The 12,185-nt window shown below is 44.0% G+C and overlaps 1 protein-coding gene across 1 annotated transcript in view; it reads left to right on the top strand.

Moving 5' to 3' along the window:
• TNRC18 (trinucleotide repeat containing 18) overlaps positions 1–12,185 on the top strand; it is a 1,341,710-nt gene that overhangs the window by 127,496 nt on the left and 1,202,029 nt on the right. Inside the window, exons 3-4 of the mRNA XM_075317830.1 lie at positions 5,484–5,609; positions 10,851–12,185. The exon at positions 10,851–12,185 is cut by the window's right edge and continues 294 nt beyond it. Coding sequence (XP_075173945.1) covers positions 5,484–5,609; positions 10,851–12,185 — 1,461 coding nt within the window. The remainder of the gene's footprint in view (positions 1–5,483; positions 5,610–10,850) is intronic.

Here is a 12,185-nt window from a genome sequence, read left to right as displayed (position 1 = left end):
CCACGGCGTTCACTCCCTCTCCCCACCAGCCCTCTCCGCACATTTAACCTCCGCTGTTTAATAAACAGTACTCTGCACAGCAATACAACTGGTGAGTGCTATATTTTTTCTATTTCCACATCGCTCCCATGTGTATGACCTATGACACGTTACTGGGGGCGGCACCGCACGGCTGGGCGTGTGTACAGGCAGCGTCACCATCATGACGTCTAGGTTACCGCCCCTTGCCGGCACAATGGAAATTTTAGATAGGTTGTCTTTATCGCTGCACACGTACACTTGCGCAGTGAGGACCCTGGGACCTCTTGTGTCCAGTTTGCAGGATACATGCGCAGTTGATTCTTAGGGACAGAGTAGCCCTTGATGTTGATTGGCTGCCTTGTCCATGTGACTCTGATTGGCGCCGTCATGTAAATCCGGACATTCTGGAATTCAGGGCACACAGCTATGGATCACTCTTCCATACACATTGGATACATGTGATTTTTCAGCCTCCTGATGATCCTTACATCTTGAAAGGGGAAACGCGTCGAGGCACTGCAGAGCGTTCATCTTAAGGGAAGTAATTTTAATCATTTTCCCTGGGTGTTTATACACCATGTTTTTCTTGGCTCCATAATCTTCTCTTATGATTGCTTATAGGCACTGCACTATATATGGATACATTGTTTGATCCAGGTTGTACACTGTCTATTTGGCAGATCTTTGGGATATAGTTTATCCATGTGTGCTGGCCACTATATTCACTGTGTATCTACATAGTGATATTTACTTTACACATTCTCATATATCATTAATTGGCCGCATCTGATTATTTTTGCCTATGGGCACAACGCAATACATGTGTGCATTTTGTTTCGGACTGTGCGCTGTCTTTTTGGCGGACCTTTTGAATGTAGGTTTTCCATGGATGATGGCCGTGATATGGATTATGATAGGGGAGATGATACTGAGTGACGGAATATGAAAACAAGTTTTCCTCCATTTAGGTCCTCCATCACATTTGTCTGAATGACGTTTCATGTGTTGTCCTGGTTGGTTCAAATTGGTTGTTTACCTTCCTTTAGACCCAACACATGATCCTTTGTGTGTTGGTGTTGATTCCCATGATTGGAAGATATTAACTTTGATTAATCTATACCAAGCATAGTCTCATATCACTATCTGGCCATCTTTAGTGTAATTAATTTAATTCACTATTATAGGGTTTAGTGAGGGAAAGCCGACGTGGAACGGGGGCGCCCAAAACAGTTACGGTGTCACACCCTCCGTTGGTAGGAGCTAGATCCCATAGGGTGCTATAGGGATCCCATATATTTAGCTCCTCCCCCCTCATATTCCCTTGTGTCACTGGGTGTCTATTCAAATTTTAATATATATCAATAAAGTTTAATATTTTAAGTAAATTTGAGGTCTTTTCCGTTTGTGTAAACCAATAACTCAAACATCAGACTGGTCTTCCTCTTCGAGGGCCACGCTTCCGATCACCATCTGGGGCAGCACCCCCCCCCCCCATTGGAAACACCGGCCATTCCTCTATAGGCACCAATGGAATGTCCAGGGCTGCAGCAAACTATGGCATCTCAATTGGGTTCCTAAGAACATGCATTCTTCCCGCGTGTCGGACCTGCAGGCGGAAGGGAAATCCCCAGCTGTATTTAAACTCATACGAACGGAGCATGTCCAGGAGAGGTTTCAGTGCTCTCCTTCTTTGTAAAGTGAAACGGGATAAGTCCTGCAGAATCTGGACTTGGCTCCCCTCGTACGCTGGTGAAACTCCAAAGCGCAGCTTAAACAGGATGGCCTCTTTAAGGACATAACGGTGGATCCTGCAAATCACATCTCGAGGTCTGTCATTCTGTGTAGGTCTAGGGCCAAGCGCTCTATGCACTTTGTCTAGCTCCAGGGGTTGGCTTGATGGTTCACCCAGGATCTCATTAAACATCACTTGGAGGGCTCTCTGGAGATCCATAGGTTCAACAGACTCTGGTAAACCCCGGACCCTTAAATTGTTTCTCCGGCCCCTGTTTTCAGCATCGTCCATTGCGTCCACCATATGCTGTATTTGGCGGGAGTGTTGATCCAAAATGGCCCCTTGTGCCTGAGTGGTGTCTTCTATATTCTGTATTTTAGCTGCCTGTATTTGGTTCTGAGTGTCCACTCTTTCCACCTCCCCCTCAGGGCCGACAGCTCTGTGCGGTATGCCTGTTCCAGCCTTGCTATATATGTCTCCATATCTTCTCTGGTGGGCATAGAAGAGATGTGTGCCCTGATTTCATTAAGTTCTGTCAGCACTCCTGGTTCATGTGATCTTATTGTACTTGTGGCAGGCTTTAACTCTGCTTGCATTTCCATATCATACACACTTTGACTCAGGTTGTGTCTCACTGAAGATAGGAGATTTCCACTAGCAGGGCCCTGTTCCCCATTTGCAGCATTAACAGCCTCTGCTTGAGATTTATTATTGTCCTCCTTCTGTGACAGGGGTAAGGGCACCTCTCCCCCCTCCTGAGGCCTCCCCACTGCAGGTCTGCAATTAGCAATGGTGGGGGTTGTACCCATGCTCCCTGCTCCAGGGATCCCCTGTACCTAAGACCTTGCACGCTGGCTGTCTGGGGTTATCAGCTGCCTCTCCTTCACTGCCCGGGTGGTTTCCTCCCTCTGTCTCTGCTGGGGCTTCCCCTGCCTCTCCATCTTGGAAGATGTCTGCAGTGCTGTCCTCTGCTTTGGCCCGGTAAGGAAGCCTCTGATTCCCTTCTCCTCTGTCCATGACGCTCCTCTGCTGTGCCCCTGGGAGCTGTGCCCCTGGGAGCTCTCCCTTCTCCTCCGCTGCATATCCTTTTCTTCCAGGCTCTTGGGCTGGTTTAATTGTCAGTAATGTAGTTCGATGGCAGGAGCTGAGACAAACACGTCCTCACTCCTCCATAGCCAGGACATGCCCCCATCTCTACCTATTTAAACCCTGGTCTGCTAGCAGGCTATGCCGGATGTCAGTTGTTCTTTGTTCACCAGCCTGCTTCATCCTGCTCCAGACCACATCTACCCCAGATAAGTGCTTGGTTCTGTCTTATGTTGTTTTTGTTCATTTTGCTCTTATCTGAGTTTGTCATTTGCTGTGGTCATTGTCAGTTTATTTGCATGCAGGGATCTTCCCTCTCAGTTTCTTAGCTGGGAAGCCCCCTGTAGCTTTGTTTGGAGTATTGCTCCTATAGGTCCATGTATTTGTTGCTTCTTGAATTTGTATGGTTCCTGCTTTCTGTTCATTGGTATGACAAGAGCGCCTGGTATAGGACGGAGTTCAGATCTAGCGATCTGAGGGCTTTTTGTACTATCAGGATTTTGGATTTTTGTAGGGTTTTTCTCTGGCCACCATCAGTCCCTTTCCTATCCTGTCCTATTTAGTCAGTAGGGCCTCACCTTTTGCTAATCCTATCATCTATCTGTGTATTGTGTTTTCCTATATCACTGCAGTCTTTGAATGTGGGGGGCTTGCTATTCTTTATCTATTTTCTGAGGCAGAGAGTTATTCATCTTTCCTTCCTTTAGGATAGCTAGTTCTCCGGCTGGGTTCGCGGTGCACAGAATGTTAGTTCACCCCTCAGCTACCTGTAGTGTTGATGGTTAGTAAGGGGATGGCGGCCAGATTAGTTGCCAATGCTCTTGTCACCTTTTACCAATGATTTATGGTGGTCTTCCATGGTTCCGGATCATAACTGTGGGGTAGCAACAAAACAACCTGCCGGAGAACCCTCAGAGCTGTCATCAGACTTGGGTAACCTATAGTAAAACGCAATATTTCCCTCCGAGTCCTCATCCTCTAACTCCACGTATCCCTCGGATAGCAATGTCTGCGCAACTCTGCTAAACAACTCCCCATCATTCAACAATTGGATCAACATGTTAGGCTACGGGTTGAACTAGATGGACTTAGAGTCTCCCTTCAACCTTAGAAACTATGATAATTCCATGTTTTTTAATTTGCTCTTTTTTGCTTCCAGTGCTGCTGCCCACTGAGACGCCTGTAGCCGGCCTCCTTTCGGTAATCCTAACGCTTTGAAAATCTCCAAGGCATGACGCACAGCTTTCTTCCCCTCTCTTTCTATCACTAATTCCAACACATTCTATGAATCCTCAGGTTTCTTAACTTTCTGTCTTCCCCGCTTAATCATTATTTCTACCTTGGTGGTGATCAGATTACACTAATTTATGACTATATGGTGCACGTCACAGTCCAGCCGGCACTGAAACGTTCACAACTATACTAGCTGCTCCCTCAGCTATATATCTCCCAAAATTGGTCACACAGCTCGCTAAAAATTAGGCCACTGATCTTCCAAAAACAGCGGGAAATATATCAATATATTATCCTAATCCCTATTTCTGATCACTGTTGTACCCTCCCCCCCGCGGCTTTAATTACAGACCGGCTCAGTCTAAATGGCTATATCCGGCCACCACCTTTTTTCCTAACATCCGTCTTCTGGATCCCGTGTGACACTATCGATCCACACGTCAGGCTTGGGATCGTGCTGCTGGGCCCCAGCAGGCACCACCCCTGAGTCCCAATCGGGTACCTTTTTAAGAACCGATAAGGACACACAGCCCGTCACCCTCTCCTCTCCAAGAACAACCACATTGGTAGTGAATACACAGTATGTAACACTTACTGAGGTTGTAGGTGATCAGCCTGGTTGGAGCAGAGGGATATCTCAGTCCGTGACGTCCAAGATATCTGTGCGTCCAGGAATGGCAGTGCTTCCTTTTAAGGGCCCCACGAAATGGGCGCCAGCTAGCAAGGTTGGGAATTTAGGTGAGACCACAAATGGGGTCTCTCGTTGTTTTGGGTCACTGAGGTGGAGTTCAAATCAAATCTGCACAGATATTAATGAATCAGACAATGATACGTGTTCATCGTTTAAGTAAAAGTTCACTTCTCACTCGTGTATTAAAAAGACTTGTGATTATACAATACAACATTCGACTTCGACCTTGAAGCAAGAACATGGAGTGATCATCCCACATGTTACATCCCTTATTGCAGCTGGTGAGAAAATCATGATTATAAAATTCTCAGTATGTTTATGAATACCTCTTTGTTCATTGTGCATTCTGTCTTCGTTATCTCCATTAACATCTTACTGTACACACATCTTAGAATCATATTATGGCATCTGTGCGATTGTCATATAGACACACAGATAATTATGCAACGACATCTATATTTTGATTATTTACATACACAGATCATCACATTTGGACAAACTGCCCATAGCCCAGCAGACCTACCTTTACACTACAAGAAGAAATAAAATGTACAGCCTTCAATAAAAAAAGTAAATATAATGTATTAAAGTATATATAAAATGTATTTCCACCCTATTGTGCAAAGATTTCAATGTGATAAAATGTTTTCAATTTTTCCAAATATTTACACATTTTGAAATGGAGATGTAGTAAAGCTATATATTCTCTACTTTTCTTAGGCTTCCCTCACTTGTCTAGAAGTGTTTATCATTCCTACATACCTATGAGTCACCTGGAGCCAACTGGTGGAGTTAATCCGTTATCAACACAAATGGGCCAACGTAGTATGATTGACCCTAAAAAAGGTACATTACTCTAAACTTTTTTGTAGGAATTTCAATTATACCTACAAAAGCCTAAATGCAATTAAATATTTTCTGTTTTATTTTGACACTTAAAAAAAAAAATTCTCAGTAAAGCTGATAAACGAGGTAGAAAGGTAAGGCCTCGTGTACACGTTGAGTATTTGGTGAGGGGTTTTTTAACCTCAATATTTGTAAGCAAAAACCAGGAGAGGGTACAAATTGCAGAAGTGGTGCACGGGATTCTGTTATACTTTTCCTCTGATTGTTCCACTCCTGGTGTTGGCTACAAATACTGAGGTAAAAAAAAATCACACAATGCTCAACGTGTGCACGTGGCGTAAGGGAGATGGATAGAAATTTAGATCACCTACTAGTATTTTTAGATGCATGTGGCAAAATCAGTAGAAAAGAGGAAATTCTTTGTTCGTTTCTTTAACCCCTTCACGACCTTGGACATACTCCAACATCATGTCTGTCCCTTTAATGTGATCGCAGTACATCAGCTTCAAGTTCTGTGAGAGGACTAGAAAAATCAATTAAGTGTATAACATTTTTTTTAAATATCAAAAATAAAAAACAAAAATTCACTTGTGTCCCTTTGAAAACAAAACAAAAATACACCCATTTAGTTTTGCTACTTTCAGAAATGCCAGATCTATCAAAATATAAAGTAAATTAATCTGATCGGTAAAGGGTGTAATGAGAAAAAAAATCAAAACAGCAGAATTTTATGTTTTTTTGGGCATTGCAACCTTTACAATAAGAGGCCGTCAAAACATTGGATCTACGATAAATTATATCAGGAAAAACTGAATCATATTCCAAGAGTGTGAATAAAAAAATTTATCTTTATTGAACAATCATTAACAGTCCAAAATATAAATATAAAGGTAACGACAACATAGAAAGGGGAAGATAAAGTGCAGGGAAAAGGACAAGCATGTACCACGGGATACAAAGGTAAGTCTGGGAGCACAGATCAATAAATCTATATATTGCACAAGCCCATGGAAAGAGTGGTTGGAAAAAAGTGCAGATATAAATATGTCTAGTCAAATTAATAATATTGTGCACTATGCCACATATATTACGAGGAGGCCATGTCATCATCGTGAAGCTAGAAGTGATGTCTACGACGTCCGTTCGCGTTGCGCATGTGTACCGCCCCGCGCTCGGCCACAGCCGAGCCGCTCGGATCCGGGATCGTGTGTCGGTGGCTCGAGCGCCTCCGGACCGAGGGTCACTTCGCTCTGCAAGGCGCTGGCGCTTTGAAGGGGGTTTTTAGATTAAAGTTCGTGACGCCACCCACGGGTTGTGGTGAATGTAGGCACCACCGCTGCTGTTTACTAGGCACCCCAGGGAAGATGTTGATGCAGCTTTTGGTGTTAACCCCTCCGTGGGCAGGGGTGGTGGCCCCGGGACCCAATTTGGTGAATGCGATGTCTGTGCCCGGCGGGGCAGGACGATGCGTAGCCCGAGGGCACAGTGGTACTCACTCTGACAGATACACGGGAGTCTCTGGTAAACCAAAAGTATGATGATCAGTGCCCGCAGCCGGCTGCTTCTGGTCCCCTAAACGGGTTGGTAGTGTTCGCCTTTCTCCTGCACCTTCTGTAGCTGTGGGCAGCCCGTGCATCAGCAACGGGAGTCCGCTCCCCAGCGTTACGTGTTGGGAGAGCCCGTTTGCCCGCAGGTCTTGGCCCTTTGGATCTCTTGGTCTGAGCGGTGGCCATTATCCGGAATCGGTGGGTTGTTGCCTTCTTTCGGGACTTAGGTGGGAAAGGACCTAAAGTCCAGACCTCAATCAGTTAATTAACTGGGTCCAGTAGTTTCGGGACCGCGTTTCAGGGTCTGAGTACCCCCACGTGTGCTCCGGTTTCCAGTCGGTTCCCCGATTTGGTACCGGCGGGCCACTACCCTGTCCCGGTTACCTACGGTTCCACCTGGCTGTCTTCCCAGCTCCTGCAGATATCCACCACTGTCTGTCTCCTAGCCAAAGGTGACTGGGCTCCAACCCAGCACCCGGTGTTAGACTGTGGCAGACCTGCACACAGGTCTGCACTTGAACTTTACTCCTCCACTCCACAAACCGATCACAGACTACTCGGCTTTTTCCTGCCTCAGGGCCTGTAAACTCCATGGTGAGCGTGGCCAACCGCCTGGCTCCGCCCCCCTGGTGTGAACATCAAACCCTGAGGGAGGTGACTAGAGTTTTGTTGGTTGGCTGGTGTCACCTTATTAGGGGATGGGTGTTGTGCAAGGGCTTACCTGGCTAGTCCAGGGCGTCACAGATATGCTAGCAGCGATATTCACCCCACGGGTATATTGGGATATATAAAGCCCTTGGCACACAGCTTTTGCATGGCCCCCCGAGGAAGCCCAACGCGAATCACGCGTCGGGGCCCCTGGACAGCATCTACCAGCTGGTATCTTTACTATCAATGAGCGAGATCTACCTTTACACTACTGCATTTAATTTGCCCTCTAGTGATTGGTATTATATTACCTGTCACACATTTACTCATGTATTGCACACTGGATACCACACTATATCTTTACATCTGTTAGGATATGTGGCTATGTAGGATTATACACATGGTTTGGTCATTTATTGACATGGCTTCCTCCTAATTAATGTGGCATAGTGCAATATTATTAATTTGACTAGACATATTTATATCTGCACTTTTCTCCAACTACTCTTTCCATGGGCTTGTGCAATATATACATTTATTCATCTGTGCTCCAAGACTTACCTTTGTATCCCGTGGTACATGCTTGCCCTTTTCCCTGCACTTTATCTTCCCCTTTCTATGTTGTCGTTACCTTTTATATTTATATTTATATTTTGGACTTTTAATGATTGTTCAATAAAGATAATTTTTTATTCACATTCTTGGAATATGACTCAGTTTTTCTTGATATATTGCATGTTTTGGAGTTTCCATTCAAAATTGTAACTAACAATGGTGTATCAGATGAAATCAATATCATCTACAATACAATAGTATAATTAAAATTGTCAGCTCAGGATGCAAACAAGTAAGCAGTCACTGAGCCCCAGATCCCAAAAAATGAGAACGCTACGGGTCTCGGAAAATGGAGACACAAGCTCGGTTATTTTTTTTGAAAAAACTTCTGACATTTTTTTCACCACTTAGAAAAAGGTAAAACTACACGATCTGATAAAATGTAAGGTATTTGTTTATGCTTCAAATGTATTAAGCCTGCTTTACACCTTTCAATTAAGCATACGATATCGTATGCGATGTGACACGCCCCCATCGTATGTGCTGCACGTTCAATTTGTAGAAACATCCCGCCCACCTCCTTCCTTCCGCATTGCCGGTTGGAGCCGCGGGACGCAGGTAAGATCTGTTCATCGTTCCCGGGGTGTCGCACACTGCGATGTGTGCTACCTCGGGAACATTGAACAACCGGACGTGCAATATTTAGGAATGGAACTACTTGTATGCGATGAACGGTTTTACGTTCAATCACAGTTGCACGTAGCTGTCACTCGCTACAACACCACTAACGATGCTGGCTGTGCGTCACTTACGACGTGACCCCGCCGACACATCGTTAGATATGTTGTAGCATGTAAAGCGACCTTTAAGGTACCGTCACACTAAGCGACACTCCAGCGATCCCACCAGCAACCTGACCTGGCAGGGATTGCTGGAGCGTCGCTATACGGGTTGCTGGTGAGCTGTCAAACAGGCAGATCTGACCAGCAACCAGTGACCAGCCCCCAGCCAGCAGTGACGTGTGGAAGCGATGCTGCGCTTGATAACTAAGGTAAATATCGGGGAACCAACCCGATATTTACCTTGGTTACCAGCGCACACCGCTTAGCGCTGGCTCCCTGCACTCCTAGCCAGAGTACACATCGGGTTAATTACCCGATGTGTAGTGTGGCTATGTGTGCAGGGAGCAGGGAGCCGGCACTGACAGCGTGAGAGTGGTGGATGCTGGTAACGAAGGTAAATATCGGGTAACCAAAGAAAAGGCTTCTTGGTTACCCGATATTTACCTTTGTTACCAGCGTCCACAGAAGCCGGCTCATTGCACATTCAGTTGTTGCTTGCTCGCTGTCACACACACCGATGTGTGCTTCACAGCGGGAGAGCAACAACTAAAAAATGGTCCAGGACATTCAGCAACAACCAGCGACCTCACAGCAGGGGCCAGGTTGTTTCTGGATGTCACACACAGCAACATCACTAGGAACATCGCTGTTGCGTCACAAAAGTCGTGCCTCAGCAGCGATGTTGCTAGCGATGTTGCTTAGTGAGACGTGGCCTTTAGTCAGTGAGATTGCGTATTTGTTCAAATCCATTACTGACAATTTGATAGACGAAGAACAGAAGAACTTTTTCAATAGAACAATAAAATGAGATCTCAAAGTCCAAAGTGAATGAGAATACTGAAGTCCAATGCACAGATTGCCTATTTTTTCTTACAGATTTGCATCAGCGTTAAATGTTAAATCTGCAGCATGTCAATTTTTCCAGCGTTTTTTGCTGCAGATTACACTTATACTGATAAGTGTGGGGATAAACTGCAACAAAAATGCATGTAAAAAAAAATAAACAAAATGTACCTATTTTCCGCAGCATTTTTTCTGAGAAGAAATGCAGAGATGGTGCAGACATTTTTGCACCACATGCCTTGCGTGTGCACAAACCCGTATACTCATCTCAGGTGTTAGTGCTGTTTCTCCCAGGTATCGTGTGACATGATGTGACTGGCCTTGTGGAGCTAGCCTTTATAGGCTGCAGGAGTTGTTTGACATAATGTCAGGCAATGCCTGGGAAAGCCAGTGCCGGCATCGGAGGTGAATGACAGTGTTATTATTTTACAAGGATGAAACTCAGATTAAGAAGTGTTTGTCTGAGTAGTGGACCACCTTTTTAATGTAATGTACGTAACCTAAGGCAGTATGTATACCGCTGAAACTGAAGACTCTTAAACCATATCTACATAAAGCATGTTGAAGATTTTACAGTACTTAATTTTTTTTTCTTACAATTGAAAGTACTATATTAAAGTATTAAGACTACGGAAATCTAGTTAGAAAGGTGTTGCAAATGGGTTGTACCAATCTGTCATATCAATGTCTCATAGGGACTTTGCTGTCTATTTTCTTTGTATATAATTTACACATAATGAAAAGAGATCCTGTCAGCCTAAAATACATGCTTTCTTGCTTATATATCATTTTAATTTTTTTCCTAGATGGGTTTTGCCCTGTTGGTCATCAGTCAACATATCCTCCGCAAATATCTGTTTTAAAGTCCTCAGCTAATCCAACACAGAGCTTGCATGAAAATGGTCCAGTTTGTCATTCACTTACAAATTCAAAGGAGACTTCTAAAGATACTAAAGAAGAAGTTTTCAGAAGTGAAATCTTTCTTACTCCTTCCCTACAGATCACAGCAAAAAAAGATAGAAGATTTTCAGAAGACAGACAATCTAGTGACGTAAGTGACCGTGAGCTGGACTTTAAAGCTGAAAAGGAGAAGAGGAAAATGACCCTTCATAGATTACCTAAACAAGGGGAACATTCTTCATTTACATCAGATTTTATTAAAAACCGCTGGTCGGGAAATGTTGAAACAAAGGCCAAACCCCTCCAAATGTCACTTTTGAGTAGTTATGGTGGAGAATCATGCTCCATACCTATTACCTCTGCAGACAATAAATATATCAAACAACCTAGTAGATGTGATGACAATATAAGATCTATGTGCCAGATCTCCAATCAATGTAAATTTAGAGATTCCATTGTGACACCAGATAAAAATGTGAGTCCACAATGCACGTGTCAGTCCTCTCACTCTGCAAACGATTTCTGTAAATTAGCCTCCACTCCACCTGCTCAGACTGTCAGCCCTTCCATGTACAGCATTATCCAGCATGCCAAGGAACCTACCAATGAGATAAAGACATTAGCATCAAATTTTTCGGTTATTGATTCTGCTTCTGATGAACATGGCAATCGTATACATATTGGCATCCAAGCAAGAAACCCTATTGGAAAAAAAATGAGAAATCCCGAGGAAAGGGCACAGTTTTTACATTCTCCTATTTCTCAAGAGTTATTGGTAAAAGAAACAAAAAGACCAAATGGTAATCGAGAGCAAGGATCTGTGATTTGCTGTAATTCCTCCTTAAAAGGTCAAGGGGTTTCAGGGTCTCTTCCAAAGAATTATAGCAAGGTCTCTTTTGAGAAAAAAATATTTGCCTTTAATGATGATCCTCTTCATTGTGGGGAGGAAAATTGTATGAAAGAAACATGCAAGATGTCTGTATTTGATTCCCATCAACAAGATGCCGAAAATGTTGTGAAGCATCCAGAAGAAAATGTAACGCAGTTAAAAACCAGTAATATTTCCAATTTACAGATTCCTTCTTTAGCAGCACAACACACCCAAATAAGCACAGGACAAGAGGAAATAACTAAACTTTGTATTGAAGCTAAAACTTTGGGTGCTAGAAAAACCAACATAGAATCCACAGATTTATCTGGCCCTTGTGAGTGCTCTGCCATGCAAAATCTTATTTCCTATA

The sequence above is a fragment of the Anomaloglossus baeobatrachus genome, chromosome 7 (assembly GCF_048569485.1).
Source record: "Anomaloglossus baeobatrachus isolate aAnoBae1 chromosome 7, aAnoBae1.hap1, whole genome shotgun sequence".
Lineage (NCBI taxonomy): Eukaryota > Metazoa > Chordata > Amphibia > Anura > Aromobatidae > Anomaloglossus > Anomaloglossus baeobatrachus.
Note: the sequence above shows the minus strand (reverse complement) of the source record. Positions and strands in the feature narration are given on the sequence as shown.